Source organism: Taurulus bubalis, assembly GCF_910589615.1.
Source record: "Taurulus bubalis genome assembly, chromosome: 15".
Taxonomy (NCBI): Eukaryota; Metazoa; Chordata; class Actinopteri; order Perciformes; family Cottidae; genus Taurulus; species Taurulus bubalis.
The window spans coordinates 22,666,493-22,688,666 of NC_136603.1; the positions used below are offsets into that span (position 1 = coordinate 22,666,493).

The following is a 22,174-nucleotide window of genomic DNA, read 5'->3' on the forward strand; positions in this document are numbered from 1 at the left end:
GCACAGCACTAGTGAGCACCACACCCATGACACCAACAAAGACGGGTAAGAATGTGACTGAATTTGCATTTTAAGATCATGGTAGTATGCACATTGAACTGTATCAAAGTGTATTTCTCTAAATTTAGGTTAGCCAGTGCAATTTAACCCCAAAAAGTTGAGCCTGGATTAATCAAGTAAATTACAAAAAATGGGATTAATTTTTATCATCTGACTTTCGTATGGTAAATGTTTGACACATGAACCTAAATATGTCTTGAATTATATGTTCCCCAGTGGTGACACAGCCAAAAGGAAGAGATGTTGTGTTCTTGTTGGATGGATCAGATGGTACTAGAACTGGATTCTCAGCTATGCAGGACTTTGTCCAAAGAGTAGTAGAGAGACTCAGTGTGGATGACAACAAAGACCGTGTCTCAGTCGTTCAGTACAGCAGAGATCCAGCTGTCCAGTTCTATTTGAACACATACGCGACCAAAGTCGAGATCCTTGACATTGTCAGAGGTTTGAGGCACAAAGGCGGAAGACCCCTCAACACTGGAGCAGCTCTCCAGTACTTGAGGGATAATGTCTTCACAGCCTCTGCTGGAAGCAGGCGGCTGGAAGGAGTTCCACAGGTCCTGATATTGCTAAGTGGTGGCCGGTCTTCTGACAGTGTTGATGAATCAGCCGCTGCTCTCAAACAGCTGGGTGTCTTGACCTTTGCAATTGGAACAAAGGGTTCTGATAGCAGAGAACTGCAGAAGATATCCCACGATAGCAATTCTGCTTTCGCTGTGTCTGATTTCACTGACCTTCAACGTATCCAACAGCAACTTCAGTCCTCCTTGGAGGCTGTGGTTATTGACGTCACCCCAGAAGCACCAACTGTACCTGGTATGTAAACCAGCCTCTTGACGGCCTGAAATGCTAGCTGACTAGTTTCCCCTACAATTGAGGGAATTGATCAAGTCAAAAACCTGTTTAGCTCAATGTTGTGGCGTTTTTATTTACTGTAAAAAATTAGAGAAGGCAATGTTTGTGTTTTTCAGAAAACAGTTTATGACTTTATTGGTAATACAAAATCGTGCCTTTCGCAATGGTTTATATTCGTTGTCTTCCTGTCTTTCTCAGTTGATACTCCCAAAAAGGATATTGTTTTCCTTCTGGATGGTTCTGATAGTACAAGGAATGGCTTCCCTGCTATGCGTGATTTTGTTGAGAAAGTGGTGGAGAAACTCAATGTGGGAGAAAGCAATGATCGCGTCTCTGTAGTACAATACAGCAGAGATTCAGAGGTCAATTTCTATTTGAATACATACACCACAAAAGAAGATATTGTGGATTCGGTAAGAGGGCTGAGACACAGAGGAGGAAGACCCCTCAACACCGGGGCCGCCCTCCAATACGTCAGAGACAACGTCTTTACAAACTCCGCCGGGAGTAGGCACCTGCAAGGTGTTCCACAGATATTGATCCTGCTAAATGGTGGAAGGTCTTTTGACAATGTAGATACTCCAGCCTCTGTTCTCAAACAGCAGGGCATCGTTGTCATTGGCATTGGAACAAGGAGCTCTGACAGTGGAGAGCTGCGGAAAATAACCCAGGATCCTAATTACACTCTATCCGTGTCTGAGTTCACTGACCTCCCCAGTGTCCAAGAACAGCTCTCCTCGCTAATGAGCACAGCACTAGTGAGCACCACACCCATGACACCAACAAAGACGGGTAAGAATGTGACTGAATTTGCATTTTAAGATCATGGTAGTATGCAAATTGAACTGTATCAAAGTGTATTTCTCTAAATTTAGGTTAGCCAGTGCAATTTAACCCCAAAAAGTTGAGCCTGGATTAATCAAGTAAATTAAAAAAAATGGGATTCATTTTTATCATCTGACTTTCGTATGGTAAATGTTTGACACATGAACCTAAATATGTCTTGAATTATATGTTCCCCAGTGGTGACACAGCCAAAAGGAAGAGATGTTGTGTTCTTGTTGGATGGATCAGATGGTACTAGAACTGGATTCTCAGCTATGCAGGACTTTGTCCAAAGAGTAGTAGAGAGACTCAGTGTGGATGACAACAAAGACCGTGTCTCAGTCGTTCAGTACAGCAGAGATCCAGCTGTCCAGTTCTATTTGAACACATACGCGACCAAAGTCGAGATCCTTGACATTGTCAGAGGTTTGAGGCACAAAGGCGGAAGACCCCTCAACACTGGAGCAGCTCTCCAGTACTTGAGGGATAATGTCTTCACAGCCTCTGCTGGAAGCAGGCGGCTGGAAGGAGTTCCACAGGTCCTGATATTGCTAAGTGGTGGCCGGTCTTCTGACAGTGTTGATGAATCAGCCGCTGCTCTCAAACAGCTGGGTGTCTTGACCTTTGCAATTGGAACAAAGGGTTCTGATAGCAGAGAACTGCAGAAGATATCCCACGATGGCAATTCTGCTTTCGCTGTGTCTGATTTCACTGATCTTCAACGTATCCAACAGCAACTTCAGTCCTCCTTGGAGGCTGTGGTTATTGACGTCACCCCAGAAGCACCAACTGTACCTGGTATGTAAACCAGCCTCTTGACGGCCTGAAATGCTAGCTGACTAGTTTCCCCTACAATTGAGGGAATTGATCAAGTCAAAAACCTGTTTAGCTCAATGTTGTGGCGTTTTTATTTACTGTAAAAAATTAGAGAAGGCAATGTTTGTGTTTTTCAGAAAACAGTTTATGACTTTATTGGTAATACAAAATCGTGCCTTTCGCAATGGTTTATATTCGTTGTCTTCCTGTCTTTCTCAGTTGATACTCCCAAAAAGGATATTGTTTTCCTTCTGGATGGTTCTGATAGTACAAGGAATGGCTTCCCTGCTATGCGTGATTTTGTTGAGAAAGTGGTGGAGAAACTCAATGTGGGAGAAAGCAATGATCGCGTCTCTGTAGTACAATACAGCAGAGATTCAGAGGTCAATTTCTATTTGAATACATACACCACAAAAGAAGATATTGTGGATTCGGTAAGAGGGCTGAGACACAGAGGAGGAAGACCCCTCAACACCGGGGCCGCCCTCCAATACGTCAGAGACAACGTCTTTACAAACTCCGCCGGGAGTAGGCACCTGCAAGGTGTTCCACAGATATTGATCCTGCTAAATGGTGGAAGGTCTTTTGACAATGTAGATACTCCAGCCTCTGTTCTCAAACAGCAGGGCATCGTTGTCATTGGCATTGGAACAAGGAGCTCTGACAGTGGAGAGCTGCGGAAAATAACCCAGGATCCTAATTACACTCTATCCGTGTCTGAGTTCACTGACCTCCCCAGTGTCCAAGAACAGCTCTCCTCGCTAATGAGCACAGCACTAGTGAGCACCACACCCATGACACCAACAAAGACGGGTAAGAATGTGACTGAATTTGCATTTTAAGATCATGGTAGTATGCAAATTGAACTGTATCAAAGTGTATTTCTCTAAATTTAGGTTAGCCAGTGCAATTTAACCCCAAAAAGTTGAGCCTGGATTAATCAAGTAAATTACAAAAAATGGGATTCATTTTTATCATCTGACTTTCGTATGGTAAATGTTTGACACATGAACCTAAATATGTCTTGAATTATATGTTCCCCAGTGGTGACACAGCCAAAAGGAAGAGATGTTGTGTTCTTGTTGGATGGATCAGATGGTACTAGAACTGGATTCTCAGCTATGCAGGACTTTGTCCAAAGAGTAGTAGAGAGACTCAGTGTGGATGACAACAAAGACCGTGTCTCAGTCGTTCAGTACAGCAGAGATCCAGCTGTCCAGTTCTATTTGAACACATACGCGACCAAAGTCGAGATCCTTGACATTGTCAGAGGTTTGAGGCACAAAGGCGGAAGACCCCTCAACACTGGAGCAGCTCTCCAGTACTTGAGGGATAATGTCTTCACAGCCTCTGCTGGAAGCAGGCGGCTGGAAGGAGTTCCACAGGTCCTGATATTGCTAAGTGGTGGCCGGTCTTCTGACAGTGTTGATGAATCAGCCGCTGCTCTCAAACAGCTGGGTGTCTTGACCTTTGCAATTGGAACAAAGGGTTCTGATAGCAGAGAACTGCAGAAGATATCCCACGATGGCAATTCTGCTTTCGCTGTGTCTGATTTCACTGACCTTCAACGTATCCAACAGCAACTTCAGTCCTCCTTGGAGGCTGTGGTTATTGACGTCACCCCAGAAGCACCAACTGTACCTGGTATGTAAACCAGCCTCTTGACGGCCTGAAATGCTAGCTGACTAGTTTCCCCTACAATTGAGGGAAATTGATCAAGTCAAAAACCTGTTTAGCTCAATGTTGTGGCGTTTTTATTTACTGTAAAAAATTAGAGAAGGCAATGTTTGTGTTTTTCAGAAAACAGTTTATGACTTCATTGGTAATACACAATCGTGCCTTTCGCAATGGTTTATATTTGTTGTCTTCCTGTCTTTCTCAGTTAATACTCCCAAAAAGGATGTTGTTTTCCTTCTGGATGGTTCTGATAGTACAAGGAATGGCTTCCCTGCTATGCGTGATTTTGTTGAGAAAGTGGTGGAGAAACTCAATGTGGGAGAAAGCAATGATCGCGTCTCTGTAGTACAATACAGCAGAGATTCAGAGGTCAATTTCTATTTGAATACATACACCACAAAAGGAGATATTGTGGATTCGGTTAGAGGGCTGAGACACAGAGGAGGAAGACCCCTCAACACCGGGGCCGCCCTCCAATACGTCAGAGACAACGTCTTTACAAACTCCGCCGGGAGTAGGCACCTGCAAGGTGTTCCACAGATATTGATCCTGCTAAATGGTGGAAGGTCTTTTGACAATGTAGATACTCCAGCCTCTGTTCTCAAACAGCAGGGCATCGTTGTCTTTGGCATTGGAACAAGGAGCTCTGACAGTGGAGAGCTGCGGAAAATAACCCAGGATCCTAATCACACTCTATCCGTGTCTGAGTTCACTGACCTCCCCAGTGTCCAAGAACAGCTCTCCTCGCTAATGAGCACAGCACTAGTGAGCACCACACCCATGGCACCAACAAAGACGGGTAAGAATGTGACTGAATTTGCATTTTAAGATCATGGTAGTATGCAAATTGAACTGTATCAAAGTGTATTTCTCTAAATTTAGGTTAGCCAGTGCAATTTAACCCCAAAAAGTTGAGCCTGGATTAATCAAGTAAATTACAAAAAATGGGATTCATTTTTATCATCTGACTTTCGTATGGTAAATGTTTGACACATGAACCTAAATATGTCTTGAATTATATGTTCCCCAGTGGTGACACAGCCAAAAGGAAGAGATGTTGTGTTCTTGTTGGATGGATCAGATGGTACTAGAACTGGATTCTCAGCTATGCAGGACTTTGTCCAAAGAGTAGTAGAGAGACTCAGTGTGGATGACAACAAAGACCGTGTCTCAGTCGTTCAGTACAGCAGAGATCCAGCTGTCCAGTTCTATTTGAACACATACGCGACCAAAGTCGAGATCCTTGACATTGTCAGAGGTTTGAGGCACAAAGGCGGAAGACCCCTCAACACTGGAGCAGCTCTCCAGTACTTGAGGGATAATGTCTTCACAGCCTCTGCTGGAAGCAGGCGGCTGGAAGGAGTTCCACAGGTCCTGATATTGCTAAGTGGTGGCCGGTCTTCTGACAGTGTTGATGAATCAGCCGCTGCTCTCAAACAGCTGGGTGTCTTGACCTTTGCAATTGGAACAAAGGGTTCTGATAGCAGAGAACTGCAGAAGATATCCCACGATGGCAATTCTGCTTTCGCTGTGTCTGATTTCACTGACCTTCAACGTATCCAACAGCAACTTCAGTCCTCCTTGGAGGCTGTGGTTATTGACGTCACCCCAGAAGCACCAACTGTACCTGGTATGTAAACCAGCCTCTTGACGGCCTGAAATGCTAGCTGACTAGTTTCCCCTACAATTGAGGGAAATTGATCAAGTCAAAAACCTGTTTAGCTCAATGTTGTGGCGTTTTTATTTACTGTAAAAAATTAGAGAAGGCAATGTTTGTGTTTTTCAGAAAACAGTTTATGACTTTATTGGTAACACACAATCGTGCCTTTCGCAATGGTTTATATTTGTTGTCTTCCTGTCTTCCTCAGTTGATACTCCCAAAAAGGATGTTGTTTTCCTTCTGGATGGTTCTGATAGTACAAGGAATGGCTTCCCTGCTATGCGTGATTTTGTTGAGAAAGTGGTGGAGAAACTCAATGTGGGAGAAAGCAATGATCGCGTCTCTGTAGTACAATACAGCAGAGATTCAGAGGTCAATTTCTATTTGAATACATACACCACAAAAGAAGATATTGTGGATTCGGTAAGAGGGCTGAGACACAGAGGAGGAAGACCCCTCAACACCGGGGCCGCCCTCCAATACGTCAGAGACAACGTCTTTACAAACTCCGCCGGGAGTAGGCACCTGCAAGGTGTTCCACAGATATTGATCCTGCTAAATGGTGGAAGGTCTTTTGACAATGTAGATACTCCAGCCTCTGTTCTCAAACAGCAGGGCATCGTTGTCATTGGCATTGGAACAAGGAGCTCTGACAGTGGAGAGCTGCGGAAAATAACCCAGGATCCTAATTACACTCTATCCGTGTCTGAGTTCACTGACCTCCCCAGTGTCCAAGAACAGCTCTCCTCGCTAATGAGCACAGCACTAGTGAGCACCACACCCATGACACCAACAAAGACGGGTAAGAATGTGACTGAATTTGCATTTTAAGATCATGGTAGTATGCACATTGAACTGTATCAAAGTGTATTTCTCTAAATTTAGGTTAGCCAGTGCAATTTAACCCCAAAAAGTTGAGCCTGGATTAATCAAGTAAATTACAAAAAATGGGATTAATTTTTATCATCTGACTTTCGTATGGTAAATGTTTGACACATGAACCTAAATATGTCTTGAATTATATGTTCCCCAGTGGTGACACAGCCAAAAGGAAGAGATGTTGTGTTCTTGTTGGATGGATCAGATGGTACTAGAACTGGATTCTCAGCTATGCAGGACTTTGTCCAAAGAGTAGTAGAGAGACTCAGTGTGGATGACAACAAAGACCGTGTCTCAGTCGTTCAGTACAGCAGAGATCCAGCTGTCCAGTTCTATTTGAACACATACGCGACCAAAGTCGAGATCCTTGACATTGTCAGAGGTTTGAGGCACAAAGGCGGAAGACCCCTCAACACTGGAGCAGCTCTCCAGTACTTGAGGGATAATGTCTTCACAGCCTCTGCTGGAAGCAGGCGGCTGGAAGGAGTTCCACAGGTCCTGATATTGCTAAGTGGTGGCCGGTCTTCTGACAGTGTTGATGAATCAGCCGCTGCTCTCAAACAGCTGGGTGTCTTGACCTTTGCAATTGGAACAAAGGGTTCTGATAGCAGAGAACTGCAGAAGATATCCCACGATGGCAATTCTGCTTTCGCTGTGTCTGATTTCACTGACCTTCAACGTATCCAACAGCAACTTCAGTCCTCCTTGGAGGCTGTGGTTATTGACGTCACCCCAGAAGCACCAACTGTACCTGGTATGTAAACCAGCCTCTTGACGGCCTGAAATGCTAGCTGACTAGTTTCCCCTACAATTGAGGGAATTGATCAAGTCAAAAACCTGTTTAGCTCAATGTTGTGGCGTTTTTATTTACTGTAAAAAATTAGAGAAGGCAATGTTTGTGTTTTTCAGAAAACAGTTTATGACTTTATTGGTAATACAAAATCGTGCCTTTCGCAATGGTTTATATTCGTTGTCTTCCTGTCTTTCTCAGTTGATACTCCCAAAAAGGATATTGTTTTCCTTCTGGATGGTTCTGATAGTACAAGGAATGGCTTCCCTGCTATGCGTGATTTTGTTGAGAAAGTGGTGGAGAAACTCAATGTGGGAGAAAGCAATGATCGCGTCTCTGTAGTACAATACAGCAGAGATTCAGAGGTCAATTTCTATTTGAATACATACACCACAAAAGAAGATATTGTGGATTCGGTAAGAGGGCTGAGACACAGAGGAGGAAGACCCCTCAACACCGGGGCCGCCCTCCAATACGTCAGAGACAACGTCTTTACAAACTCCGCCGGGAGTAGGCACCTGCAAGGTGTTCCACAGATATTGATCCTGCTAAATGGTGGAAGGTCTTTTGACAATGTAGATACTCCAGCCTCTGTTCTCAAACAGCAGGGCATCGTTGTCATTGGCATTGGAACAAGGAGCTCTGACAGTGGAGAGCTGCGGAAAATAACCCAGGATCCTAATTACACTCTATCCGTGTCTGAGTTCACTGACCTCCCCAGTGTCCAAGAACAGCTCTCCTCGCTAATGAGCACAGCACTAGTGAGCACCACACCCATGACACCAACAAAGACGGGTAAGAATGTGACTGAATTTGCATTTTAAGATCATGGTAGTATGCACATTGAACTGTATCAAAGTGTATTTCTCTAAATTTAGGTTAGCCAGTGCAATTTAACCCCAAAAAGTTGAGCCTGGATTAATCAAGTAAATTACAAAAAATGGGATTAATTTTTATCATCTGACTTTCGTATGGTAAATGTTTGACACATGAACCTAAATATGTCTTGAATTATATGTTCCCCAGTGGTGACACAGCCAAAAGGAAGAGATGTTGTGTTCTTGTTGGATGGATCAGATGGTACTAGAACTGGATTCTCAGCTATGCAGGACTTTGTCCAAAGAGTAGTAGAGAGACTCAGTGTGGATGACAACAAAGACCGTGTCTCAGTCGTTCAGTACAGCAGAGATCCAGCTGTCCAGTTCTATTTGAACACATACGCGACCAAAGTCGAGATCCTTGACATTGTCAGAGGTTTGAGGCACAAAGGCGGAAGACCCCTCAACACTGGAGCAGCTCTCCAGTACTTGAGGGATAATGTCTTCACAGCCTCTGCTGGAAGCAGGCGGCTGGAAGGAGTTCCACAGGTCCTGATATTGCTAAGTGGTGGCCGGTCTTCTGACAGTGTTGATGAATCAGCCGCTGCTCTCAAACAGCTGGGTGTCTTGACCTTTGCAATTGGAACAAAGGGTTCTGATAGCAGAGAACTGCAGAAGATATCCCACGATGGCAATTCTGCTTTCGCTGTGTCTGATTTCACTGACCTTCAACGTATCCAACAGCAACTTCAGTCCTCCTTGGAGGCTGTGGTTATTGACGTCACCCCAGAAGCACCAACTGTACCTGGTATGTAAACCAGCCTCTTGACGGCCTGAAATGCTAGCTGACTAGTTTCCCCTACAATTGAGGGAATTGATCAAGTCAAAAACCTGTTTAGCTCAATGTTGTGGCGTTTTTATTTACTGTAAAAAATTAGAGAAGGCAATGTTTGTGTTTTTCAGAAAACAGTTTATGACTTTATTGGTAATACAAAATCGTGCCTTTCGCAATGGTTTATATTCGTTGTCTTCCTGTCTTTCTCAGTTGATACTCCCAAAAAGGATATTGTTTTCCTTCTGGATGGTTCTGATAGTACAAGGAATGGCTTCCCTGCTATGCGTGATTTTGTTGAGAAAGTGGTGGAGAAACTCAATGTGGGAGAAAGCAATGATCGCGTCTCTGTAGTACAATACAGCAGAGATTCAGAGGTCAATTTCTATTTGAATACATACACCACAAAAGAAGATATTGTGGATTCGGTAAGAGGGCTGAGACACAGAGGAGGAAGACCCCTCAACACCGGGGCCGCCCTCCAATACGTCAGAGACAACGTCTTTACAAACTCCGCCGGGAGTAGGCACCTGCAAGGTGTTCCACAGATATTGATCCTGCTAAATGGTGGAAGGTCTTTTGACAATGTAGATACTCCAGCCTCTGTTCTCAAACAGCAGGGCATCGTTGTCATTGGCATTGGAACAAGGAGCTCTGACAGTGGAGAGCTGCGGAAAATAACCCAGGATCCTAATTACACTCTATCCGTGTCTGAGTTCACTGACCTCCCCAGTGTCCAAGAACAGCTCTCCTCGCTAATGAGCACAGCACTAGTGAGCACCACACCCATGACACCAACAAAGACGGGTAAGAATGTGACTGAATTTGCATTTTAAGATCATGGTAGTATGCACATTGAACTGTATCAAAGTGTATTTCTCTAAATTTAGGTTAGCCAGTGCAATTTAACCCCAAAAAGTTGAGCCTGGATTAATCAAGTAAATTACAAAAAATGGGATTAATGTTTATCATCTGACTTTCGTATGGTAAATGTTTGACACATGAACCTAAATATGTCTTGAATTATATGTTCCCCAGTGGTGACACAGCCAAAAGGAAGAGATGTTGTGTTCTTGTTGGATGGATCAGATGGTACTAGAACTGGATTCTCAGCTATGCAGGACTTTGTCCAAAGAGTAGTAGAGAGACTCAGTGTGGATGACAACAAAGACCGTGTCTCAGTCGTTCAGTACAGCAGAGATCCAGCTGTCCAGTTCTATTTGAACACATACGCGACCAAAGTCGAGATCCTTGACATTGTCAGAGGTTTGAGGCACAAAGGCGGAAGACCCCTCAACACTGGAGCAGCTCTCCAGTACTTGAGGGATAATGTCTTCACAGCCTCTGCTGGAAGCAGGCGGCTGGAAGGAGTTCCACAGGTCCTGATATTGCTAAGTGGTGGCCGGTCTTCTGACAGTGTTGATGAATCAGCCGCTGCTCTCAAACAGCTGGGTGTCTTGACCTTTGCAATTGGAACAAAGGGTTCTGATAGCAGAGAACTGCAGAAGATATCCCACGATGGCAATTCTGCTTTCGCTGTGTCTGATTTCACTGACCTTCAACGTATCCAACAGCAACTTCAGTCCTCCTTGGAGGCTGTGGTTATTGACGTCACCCCAGAAGCACCAACTGTACCTGGTATGTAAACCAGCCTCTTGACGGCCTGAAATGCTAGCTGACTAGTTTCCCCTACAATTGAGGGAATTGATCAAGTCAAAAACCTGTTTAGCTCAATGTTGTGGCGTTTTTATTTACTGTAAAAAATTAGAGAAGGCAATGTTTGTGTTTTTCAGAAAACAGTTTATGACTTCATTGGTAATACACAATCGTGCCTTTCGCAATGGTTTATATTTGTTGTCTTCCTGTCTTTCTCAGTTAATACTCCCAAAAAGGATGTTGTTTTCCTTCTGGATGGTTCTGATAGTACAAGGAATGGCTTCCCTGCTATGCGTGATTTTGTTGAGAAAGTGGTGGAGAAACTCAATGTGGGAGAAAGCAATGATCGCGTCTCTGTAGTACAATACAGCAGAGATTCAGAGGTCAATTTCTATTTGAATACATACACCACAAAAGGAGATATTGTGGATTCGGTTAGAGGGCTGAGACACAGAGGAGGAAGACCCCTCAACACCGGGGCCGCCCTCCAATACGTCAGAGACAACGTCTTTACAAACTCCGCCGGGAGTAGGCACCTGCAAGGTGTTCCACAGATATTGATCCTGCTAAATGGTGGAAGGTCTTTTGACAATGTAGATACTCCAGCCTCTGTTCTCAAACAGCAGGGCATCGTTGTCTTTGGCATTGGAACAAGGAGCTCTGACAGTGGAGAGCTGCGGAAAATAACCCAGGATCCTAATCACACTCTATCCGTGTCTGAGTTCACTGACCTCCCCAGTGTCCAAGAACAGCTCTCCTCGCTAATGAGCACAGCACTAGTGAGCACCACACCCATGGCACCAACAAAGACGGGTAAGAATGTGACTGAATTTGCATTTTAAGATCATGGTAGTATGCAAATTGAACTGTATCAAAGTGTATTTCTCTAAATTTAGGTTAGCCAGTGCAATTTAACCCCAAAAAGTTGAGCCTGGATTAATCAAGTAAATTACAAAAAATGGGATTCATTTTTATCATCTGACTTTCGTATGGTAAATGTTTGACACATGAACCTAAATATGTCTTGAATTATATGTTCCCCAGTGGTGACACAGCCAAAAGGAAGAGATGTTGTGTTCTTGTTGGATGAATCAGATGGTACTAGAACTGGATTCTCAGCTATGCAGGACTTTGTCCAAAGAGTAGTAGAGAGACTCAGTGTGGATGACAACAAAGACCGTGTCTCAGTCGTTCAGTACAGCAGAGATCCAGCTGTCCAGTTCTATTTGAACACATACGCGACCAAAGTCGAGATCCTTGACATTGTCAGAGGTTTGAGGCACAAAGGCGGAAGACCCCTCAACACTGGAGCAGCTCTCCAGTACTTGAGGGATAATGTCTTCACAGCCTCTGCTGGAAGCAGGCGGCTGGAAGGAGTTCCACAGGTCCTGATATTGCTAAGTGGTGGCCGGTCTTCTGACAGTGTTGATGAATCAGCCGCTGCTCTCAAACAGCTGGGTGTCTTGACCTTTGCAATTGGAACAAAGGGTTCTGATAGCAGAGAACTGCAGAAGATATCCCACGATGGCAATTCTGCTTTCGCTGTGTTTGATTTCACTGACCTTCAACGTATCCAACAGCAACTTCAGTCCTCCTTGGAGGCTGTGGTTATTGACGTCACCCCAGAAGCACCAACTGTACCTGGTATGTAAACCAGCCTCTTGACGGCCTGAAATGCTAGCTGACTAGTTTCCCCTACAATTGAGGGAAATTGATCAAGTCAAAAACCTGTTTAGCTCAATGTTGTGGCGTTTTTATTTACTGTAAAAAATTAGAGAAGGCAATGTTTGTGTTTTTCAGAAAACAGTTTATGACTTTATTGGTAATACACAATCGTGCCTTTCGCAATGGTTTATATTTGTTGTCTTCCTGTCTTTCTCAGTTGATACTCCCAAAAAGGATGTTGTTTTCCTTCTGGATGGTTCTGATAGTACAAGGAATGGCTTCCCTGCTATGCGTGATTTTGTTGAGAAAGTGGTGGAGAAACTCAATGTGGGAGAAAGCAATGATCGCGTCTCTGTAGTACAATACAGCAGAGATTCAGAGGTCAATTTCTATTTGAATACATACACCACAAAAGGAGATATTGTGGATTCGGTTAGAGGGCTGAGACACAGAGGAGGAAGACCCCTCAACACCGGGGCCGCCCTCCAATACGTCAGAGACAACGTCTTTACAAACTCCGCCGGGAGTAGGCACCTGCAAGGTGTTCCACAGATATTGATCCTGCTAAATGGTGGAAGGTCTTTTGACAATGTAGATACTCCAGCCTCTGTTCTCAAACAGCAGGGCATCGTTGTCTTTGGCATTGGAACAAGGAGCTCTGACAGTGGAGAGCTGCGGAAAATAACCCAGGATCCTAATTACACTCTATCCGTGTCTGAGTTCACTGACCTCCCCAGTGTCCAAGAACAGCTCTCCTCGCTAATGAGCACAGCACTAGTGAGCACCACACCCATGACACCAACAAAGACGGGTAAGAATGTGACTGAATTTGCATTTTAAGATCATGGTAGTATGCAAATTGAACTGTATCAAAGTGTATTTCTCTAAATTTAGGTTAGCCAGTGCAATTTAACCCCAAAAAGTTGAGCCTGGATTAATCAAGTAAATAAAAAAAAATGGGATTAATTTTTATCATCTGACTTTCGTATGGTAAATGTTTGACACATAAACCTAAATATGTCTTGAATTATATGTTCCCCAGCGGTGACACAGCCAAAAGGAAGAGATGTTGTGTTCTTGTTGGATGGATCAGATGGTACTAGAACTGGATTCTCAGCTATGCAGGACTTTGTCCAAAGAGTAGTAGAGAGACTCAGTGTGGATGACAACAAAGACCGTGTCTCAGTCGTTCAGTACAGCAGAGATCCAGCTGTCCAGTTCTATTTGAACACATACGCGACCAAAGTCGAGATCCTTGACATTGTCAGAGGTTTGAGGCACAAAGGCGGAAGACCCCTCAACACTGGAGCAGCTCTCCAGTACTTGAGGGATAATGTCTTCACAGCCTCTGCTGGAAGCAGGCGGCTGGAAGGAGTTCCACAGGTCCTGATATTGCTAAGTGGTGGCCGGTCTTCTGACAGTGTTGATGAATCAGCCGCTGCTCTCAAACAGCTGGGTGTCTTGACCTTTGCAATTGGAACAAAGGGTTCTGATAGCAGAGAACTGCAGAAGATATCCCACGATGGCAATTCTGCTTTCGCTGTGTCTGATTTCACTGACCTTCAACGTATCCAACAGCAACTTCAGTCCTCCTTGGAGGCTGTGGTTATTGACGTCACCCCAGAAGCACCAACTGTACCTGGTATGTAAACCAGCCTCTTGACGGCCTGAAATGCTAGCTGACTAGTTTCCCCTACAATTGAGGGAAATTGATCAAGTCAAAAACCTGTTTAGCTCAATGTTGTGGCGTTTTTATTTACTGTAAAAAATTAGAGAAGGCAATGTTTGTGTTTTTCAGAAAACAGTTTATGACTTTATTGGTAATACACAATCGTGCCTTTCGCAATGGTTTATATTTGTTGTCTTCCTGTCTTTCTCAGTTGATACTCCCAAAAAGGATGTTGTTTTCCTTCTGGATGGTTCTGATAGTACAAGGAATGGCTTCCCTGCTATGCGTGATTTTGTTGAGAAAGTGGTGGAGAAACTCAATGTGGGAGAAAGCAATGATCGCGTCTCTGTAGTACAATACAGCAGAGATTCAGAGGTCAATTTCTATTTGAATACATACACCACAAAAGGAGATATTGTGGATTCGGTTAGAGGGCTGAGACACAGAGGAGGAAGACCCCTCAACACCGGGGCCGCCCTCCAATACGTCAGAGACAACGTCTTTACAAACTCCGCCGGGAGTAGGCACCTGCAAGGTGTTCCACAGATATTGATCCTGCTAAATGGTGGAAGGTCTTTTGACAATGTAGATACTCCAGCCTCTGTTCTCAAACAGCAGGGCATCGTTGTCTTTGGCATTGGAACAAGGAGCTCTGACAGTGGAGAGCTGCGGAAAATAACCCAGGATCCTAATTACACTCTATCCGTGTCTGAGTTCACTGACCTCCCCAGTGTCCAAGAACAGCTCTCCTTGCTAATGAGCACAGCACTAGTGAGCACCACACCCATGACACCAACAAAGACGGGTAAGAATGTGACTGAATTTGCATTTTAAGATCATGGTAGTATGCAAATTGAACTGTATCAAAGTGTATTTCTCTAAATTTAGGTTAGCCAGTGCAATTTAACCCCAAAAAGTTGAGCCTGGATTAATCAAGTAAATAAAAAAAAATGGGATTAATTTTTATCATCTGACTTTCGTATGGTAAATGTTTGACACATGAACCTAAATATGTCTTGAATTATATGTTCCCCAGTGGTGACACAGCCAAAAGGAAGAGATGTTGTGTTCTTGTTGGATGGATCAGATGGTACTAGAACTGGATTCTCAGCTATGCAGGACTTTGTCCAAAGAGTAGTAGAGAGACTCAGTGTGGATGACAACAAAGACCGTGTCTCAGTCGTTCAGTACAGCAGAGATCCAGCTGTCCAGTTCTATTTGAACACATACGCGACCAAAGTCGAGATCCTTGACATTGTCAGAGGTTTGAGGCACAAAGGCGGAAGACCCCTCAACACTGGAGCAGCTCTCCAGTACTTGAGGGATAATGTCTTCACAGCCTCTGCTGGAAGCAGGCGGCTGGAAGGAGTTCCACAGGTCCTGATATTGCTAAGTGGTGGCCGGTCTTCTGACAGTGTTGATGAATCAGCCGCTGCTCTCAAACAGCTGGGTGTCTTGACCTTTGCAATTGGAACGAAGGGTTCTGATAGCAGAGAACTGCAGAAGATATCCCACGATGGCAATTCTGCTTTCGCTGTGTCTGATTTCACTGACCTTCAACGTATCCAACAGCAACTTCAGTCCTCCTTGGAGGCTGTGGTTATTGACGTCACCCCAGAAGCACCAACTGTACCTGGTATGTAAACCAGCCTCTTGACGGCCTGAAATGCTAGCTGACTAGTTTCCCCTACAATTGAGGGAAATTGATCAAGTCAAAAACCTGTTTAGGTCAATGTTGTGGCGTTTTTATTTACTGTAAAAAATTAGAGAAGGCAATGTTTGTGTTTTTCAGAAAACAGTTTATGACTTTATTGGTAATACAAAATCGTGCCTTTCGCAATGGTTTATATTCGTTGTCTTCCTGTCTTTCTCAGTTGATACTCCCAAAAAGGATATTGTTTTCCTTCTGGATGGTTCTGATAGTACAAGGAATGGCTTCCCTGCTATGCGTGATTTTGTTGAGAAAGTGGTGGAGAAACTCAATGTGGGAGAAAGCAATGATCGCGTCTCTATAGTACAATACAGCAGAGATTCAGAGGTCAATTTCTATTTGAATACATACACCACAAAAGAAGATATTGTGGATTCGGTAAGAGGGCTGAGACACAGAGGAGGAAGACCCCTCAACACCGGGGCCGCCCTCCAATACGTCAGAGACAACGTCTTTACAAACTCCGCCGGGAGTAGGCACCTGCAAGGTGTTCCACAGATATTGATCCTGCTAAATGGTGGAAGGTCTTTTGACAATGTAGATACTCCAGCCTCTGTTCTCAAACAGCAGGGCATCGTTGTCATTGGCATTGGAACAAGGAGCTCTGACAGTGGAGAGCTGCGGAAAATAACCCAGGATCCTAATTACACTCTATCTGTGTCTGAGTTCACTGACCTCCCCAGTGTCCAAGAACAGCTCTCCTCGCTAATGAGCACAGCACTAGTGAGCACCACACCCATGACACCAACAAAGACGGGTAAGAATGTGACTGAATTTGCATTTTAAGATCATGGTAGTATGCAAATTGAACTGTATCAAAGTGTATTTCTCTAAATTTAGGTTAGCCAGTGCAATTTAACCCCAAAAAGTTGAGCCTGGATTAATCAAGTAAATAAAAAAAAATGGGATTAATTTTTATCATCTGACTTTCGTATGGTAAATGTTTGACACATGAACCTAAATATGTCTTGAATTATATGTTCCCCAGTGGTGACACAGCCAAAAGGAAGAGATGTTGTGTTCTTGTTGGATGGATCAGATGGTACTAGAACTGGATTCTCAGCTATGCAGGACTTTGTCCAAAGAGTAGTAGAGAGACTCAGTGTGGATGACAACAAAGACCGTGTCTCAGTCGTTCAGTACAGCAGAGATCCAGCTGTCCAGTTCTATTTGAACACATACGCGACCAAAGTCGAGATCCTTGACATTGTCAGAGGTTTGAGGCACAAAGGCGGAAGACCCCTCAACACTGGAGCAGCTCTCCAGTACTTGAGGGATAATGTCTTCACAGCCTCTGCTGGAAGCAGGCGGCTGGAAGGAGTTCCACAGGTCCTGATATTGCTAAGTGGTGGCCGGTCTTCTGACAGTGTTGATGAATCAGCCGCTGCTCTCAAACAGCTGGGTGTCTTGACCTTTGCAATTGGAACAAAGGGTTCTGATAGCAGAGAACTGCAGAAGATATCCCACGATGGCAATTCTGCTTTCGCTGTGTCTGATTTCACTGACCTTCAACGTATCCAACAGCAACTTCAGTCCTCCTTGGAGGCTGTGGTTATTGACGTCACCCCAGAAGCACCAACTGTACCTGGTATGTAAACCAGCCTCTTGACGGCCTGAAATGCTAGCTGACTAGTTTCCCCTACAATTGAGGGAAATTGATCAAGTCAAAAACCTGTTTAGCTCAATGTTGTGGCGTTTTTATTTACTGTAAAAAATTAGAGAAGGAAATGTTTGTGTTTTTCAGAAAACAGTTTATGACTTTATTGGTAATACACAATCGTGCCTTTCACAATGGTTTATATTTGTTGTCTTCCTGTCTTTCTCAGTTGATACTCCCAAAAAGGATGTTGTTTTCCTTCTGGATGGTTCTGATAGTACAAGGAATGGCTTCCCTGCTATGCGTGATTTTGTTGAGAAAGTGGTGGAGAAACTCAATGTGGGAGAAAGCAATGATCGCGTCTCTGTAGTACAATACAGCAGAGATTCAGAGGTCAATTTCTATTTGAATACATACACCACAAAAGGAGATATTGTGGATTCGGTTAGAGGGCTGAGACACAGAGGAGGAAGACCCCTCAACACCGGGGCCGCCCTCCAATACGTCAGAGACAACGTCTTTACAAACTCCGCCGGGAGTAGGCACCTGCAAGGTGTTCCACAGATATTGATCCTGCTAAATGGTGGAAGGTCTTTTGACAATGTAGATACTCCAGCCTCTGTTCTCAAACAGCAGGGCATCGTTGTCTTTGGCATTGGAACAAGGAGCTCTGACAGTGGAGAGCTGCGGAAAATAACCCAGGATCCTAATTACACTCTATCCGTGTCTGAGTTCACTGACCTCCCCAGTGTCCAAGAACAGCTCTCCTCGCTAATGAGCACAGCACTAGTGAGCACCACACCCATGACACCAACAAAGACGGGTAAGAATGTGACTGAATTTGCATTTTAAGATCATGGTAGTATGCAAATTGAACTGTATCAAAGTGTATTTCTCTAAATTTAGGTTAGCCAGTGCAATTTAACCCCAAAAAGTTGAGCCTGGATTAATCAAGTAAATAAAAAAAAATGGGATTAATTTTTATCATCTGACTTTCGTATGGTAAATGTTTGACACATGAACCTAAATATGTCTTGAATTATATGTTCCCCAGTGGTGACACAGCCAAAAGGAAGAGATGTTGTGTTCTTGTTGGATGGATCAGATGGTACTAGAACTGGATTCTCAGCTATGCAGGACTTTGTCCAAAGAGTAGTAGAGAGACTCAGTGTGGATGACAACAAAGACCGTGTCTCAGTCGTTCAGTACAGCAGAGATCCAGCTGTCCAGTTCTATTTGAACACATACGCGACCAAAGTCGAGATCCTTGACATTGTCAGAGGTTTGAGGCACAAAGGCGGAAGACCCCTCAACACTGGAGCAGCTCTCCAGTACTTGAGGGATAATGTCTTCACAGCCTCTGCTGGAAGCAGGCGGCTGGAAGGAGTTCCACAGGTCCTGATATTGCTAAGTGGTGGCCGGTCTTCTGACAGTGTTGATGAATCAGCCGCTGCTCTCAAACAGCTGGGTGTCTTGACCTTTGCAATTGGAACGAAGGGTTCTGATAGCAGAGAACTGCAGAAGATATCCCACGATGGCAATTCTGCTTTCGCTGTGTCTGATTTCACTGACCTTCAACGTATCCAACAGCAACTTCAGTCCTCCTTGGAGGCTGTGGTTATTGACGTCACCCCAGAAGCACCAACTGTACCTGGTATGTAAACCAGCCTCTTGACGGCCTGAAATGCTAGCTGACTAGTTTCCCCTACAATTGAGGGAAATTGATCAAGTCAAAAACCTGTTTAGGTCAATGTTGTGGCGTTTTTATTTACTGTAAAAAATTAGAGAAGGCAATGTTTGTGTTTTTCAGAAAACAGTTTATGACTTTATTGGTAATACAAAATCGTGCCTTTCGCAATGGTTTATATTCGTTGTCTTCCTGTCTTTCTCAGTTGATACTCCCAAAAAGGATATTGTTTTCCTTCTGGATGGTTCTGATAGTACAAGGAATGGCTTCCCTGCTATGCGTGATTTTGTTGAGAAAGTGGTGGAGAAACTCAATGTGGGAGAAAGCAATGATCGCGTCTCTGTAGTACAATACAGCAGAGATTCAGAGGTCAATTTCTATTTGAATACATACACCACAAAAGAAGATATTGTGGATTCGGTAAGAGGGCTGAGACACAGAGGAGGAAGACCCCTCAACACCGGGGCCGCCCTCCAATACGTCAGAGACAACGTCTTTACAAACTCCGCCGGGAGTAGGCACCTGCAAGGTGTTCCACAGATATTGATCCTGCTAAATGGTGGAAGGTCTTTTGACAATGTAGATACTCCAGCCTCTGTTCTCAAACAGCAGGGCATCGTTGTCATTGGCATTGGAACAAGGAGCTCTGACAGTGGAGAGCTGCGGAAAATAACCCAGGATCCTAATTACACTCTATCTGTGTCTGAGTTCACTGACCTCCCCAGTGTCCAAGAACAGCTCTCCTCGCTAATGAGCACAGCACTAGTGAGCACCACACCCATGACACCAACAAAGACGGGTAAGAATGTGACTGAATTTGCATTTTAAGATCATGGTAGTATGCAAATTGAACTGTATCAAAGTGTATTTCTCTAAATTTAGGTTAGCCAGTGCAATTTAACCCCAAAAAGTTGAGCCTGGATTAATCAAGTAAATAAAAAAAAATGGGATTAATTTTTATCATCTGACTTTCGTATGGTAAATGTTTGACACATGAACCTAAATATGTCTTGAATTATATGTTCCCCAGTGGTGACACAGCCAAAAGGAAGAGATGTTGTGTTCTTGTTGGATGGATCAGATGGTACTAGAACTGGATTCTCAGCTATGCAGGACTTTGTCCAAAGAGTAGTAGAGAGACTCAGTGTGGATGACAACAAAGACCGTGTCTCAGTCGTTCAGTACAGCAGAGATCCAGCTGTCCAGTTCTATTTGAACACATACGCGACCAAAGTCGAGATCCTTGACATTGTCAGAGGTTTGAGGCACAAAGGCGGAAGACCCCTCAACACTGGAGCAGCTCTCCAGTACTTGAGGGATAATGTCTTCACAGCCTCTGCTGGAAGCAGGCGGCTGGAAGGAGTTCCACAGGTCCTGATATTGCTAAGTGGTGGCCGGTCTTCTGACAGTGTTGATGAATCAGCCGCTGCTCTCAAACAGCTGGGTGTCTTGACCTTTGCAATTGGAACAAAGGGTTCTGATAGCAGAGAACTGCAGAAGATATCCCACGATGGCAATTCTGCTTTCGCTGTGTCTGATTTCACTGACCTTCAACGTATCCAACAGCAACTTCAGTCCTCCTTGGAGGCTGTGGTTATTGACGTCACCCCAGAAGCACCAACTGTACCTGGTATGTAAACCAGCCTCTTGACGGCCTGAAATGCTAGCTGACTAGTTTCCCCTACAATTGAGGGAATTGATCAAGTCAAAAACCTGTTTAGCTCAATGTTGTGGCGTTTTTATTTACTGTAAAAAATTAGAGAAGGCAATGTTTGTGTTTTTCAGAAAACAGTTTATGACTTTATTGGTAATACAAAATCGTGCCTTTCGCAATGGTTTATATTCGTTGTCTTCCTGTCTTTCTCAGTTGATACTCCCAAAAAGGATATTGTTTTCCTTCTGGATGGTTCTGATAGTACAAGGAATGGCTTCCCTGCTATGCGTGATTTTGTTGAGAAAGTGGTGGAGAAACTCAATGTGGGAGAAAGCAATGATCGTGTCTCTGTAGTACAATACAGCAGAGATTCAGAGGTCAATTTCTATTTGAATACATACACCACAAAAGAAGATATTGTGGATTCGGTAAGAGGGCTGAGACACAGAGGAGGAAGACCCCTCAACACCGGGGCCGCCCTCCAATACGTCAGAGACAACGTCTTTACAAACTCCGCCAGGAGTAGGCACCTGCAAGGTGTCCCACAGATATTGATCCTGCTAAATGGTGGAAGGTCTTTTGACAATGTAGATACTCCAGCCTCTGTTCTCAAACAGCAGGGCATCGTTGTCATTGGCATTGGAACAAGGAGCTCTGACAGTGGAGAGCTGCGGAAAATAACCCAGGATCCTAATTACACTCTATCCGTGTCTGAGTTCACTGACCTCCCCAGTGTCCAAGAACAGCTCTCCTCGCTAATGAGCACAGCACTAGTGAGCACCACACCATTGGCACCAACAAAGACGGGTAAGAATGTGACTGAATTTGCATTTTAAGATCATGGTAGTATGCAAATTGAACTGTATCAAAGTGTATTTCTCTAAATTTAGGTTAGCCAGTGCAATTTAACCCCAAAAAGTTGAGCCTGGATTAATCAAGTAAATTAAAAAAAATGGGATTAATTTTTATCATCTGACTTTCGTATGGTAAATGTTTGACACATGAACCTAAATATGTCTTGAATTATATGTTCCCCAGTGGTGACACAGCCAAAAGGAAGAGATGTTGTGTTCTTGTTGGATGGATCAGATGGTACTAGAACTGGATTCTCAGCTATGCAGGACTTTGTCCAAAGAGTAGTAGAGAGACTCAGTGTGGATGACAACAAAGACCGTGTCTCAGTCGTTCAGTACAGCAGAGATCCAGCTGTCCAGTTCTATTTGAACACATACGCGACCAAAGTCGAGATCCTTGACATTGTCAGAGGTTTGAGGCACAAAGGCGGAAGACCCCTCAACACTGGAGCAGCTCTCCAGTACTTGA

The 22,174-nt window shown here is 44.1% G+C and overlaps 3 protein-coding genes across 3 annotated transcripts in view; all 3 read left to right on the forward strand.

The window, feature by feature from the left end:
* The window catches only part of LOC306747679 (collagen alpha-3(VI) chain-like), a 143,096-nt gene that overhangs the window by 78,545 nt on the left and 42,377 nt on the right, over nucleotides 1-22,174 (forward strand).
* LOC306747390 (collagen alpha-3(VI) chain-like) lies at nucleotides 27-4,208 on the forward strand (the record flags this gene model as incomplete). Its single annotated transcript, XM_079230450.1, has 4 exons — nucleotides 27-45; nucleotides 277-869; nucleotides 1,965-2,538; nucleotides 3,601-4,208. The coding sequence occupies 4 exons, from the start codon at nucleotides 27-29 to the stop codon at nucleotides 4,206-4,208; spliced, it is 1,794 nt and encodes a 597-aa protein (XP_079086576.1).
* Nucleotides 10,731-20,835, forward strand: LOC306747391 (collagen alpha-3(VI) chain-like; the record flags this gene model as incomplete). Its single annotated transcript, XM_079230451.1, has 6 exons — nucleotides 10,731-10,850; nucleotides 11,608-11,681; nucleotides 16,597-16,670; nucleotides 16,902-17,494; nucleotides 18,591-19,157; nucleotides 20,254-20,835. 6 exons carry the CDS (start codon nucleotides 10,731-10,733, stop codon nucleotides 20,833-20,835), a joined length of 2,010 nt encoding a protein of 669 aa, XP_079086577.1.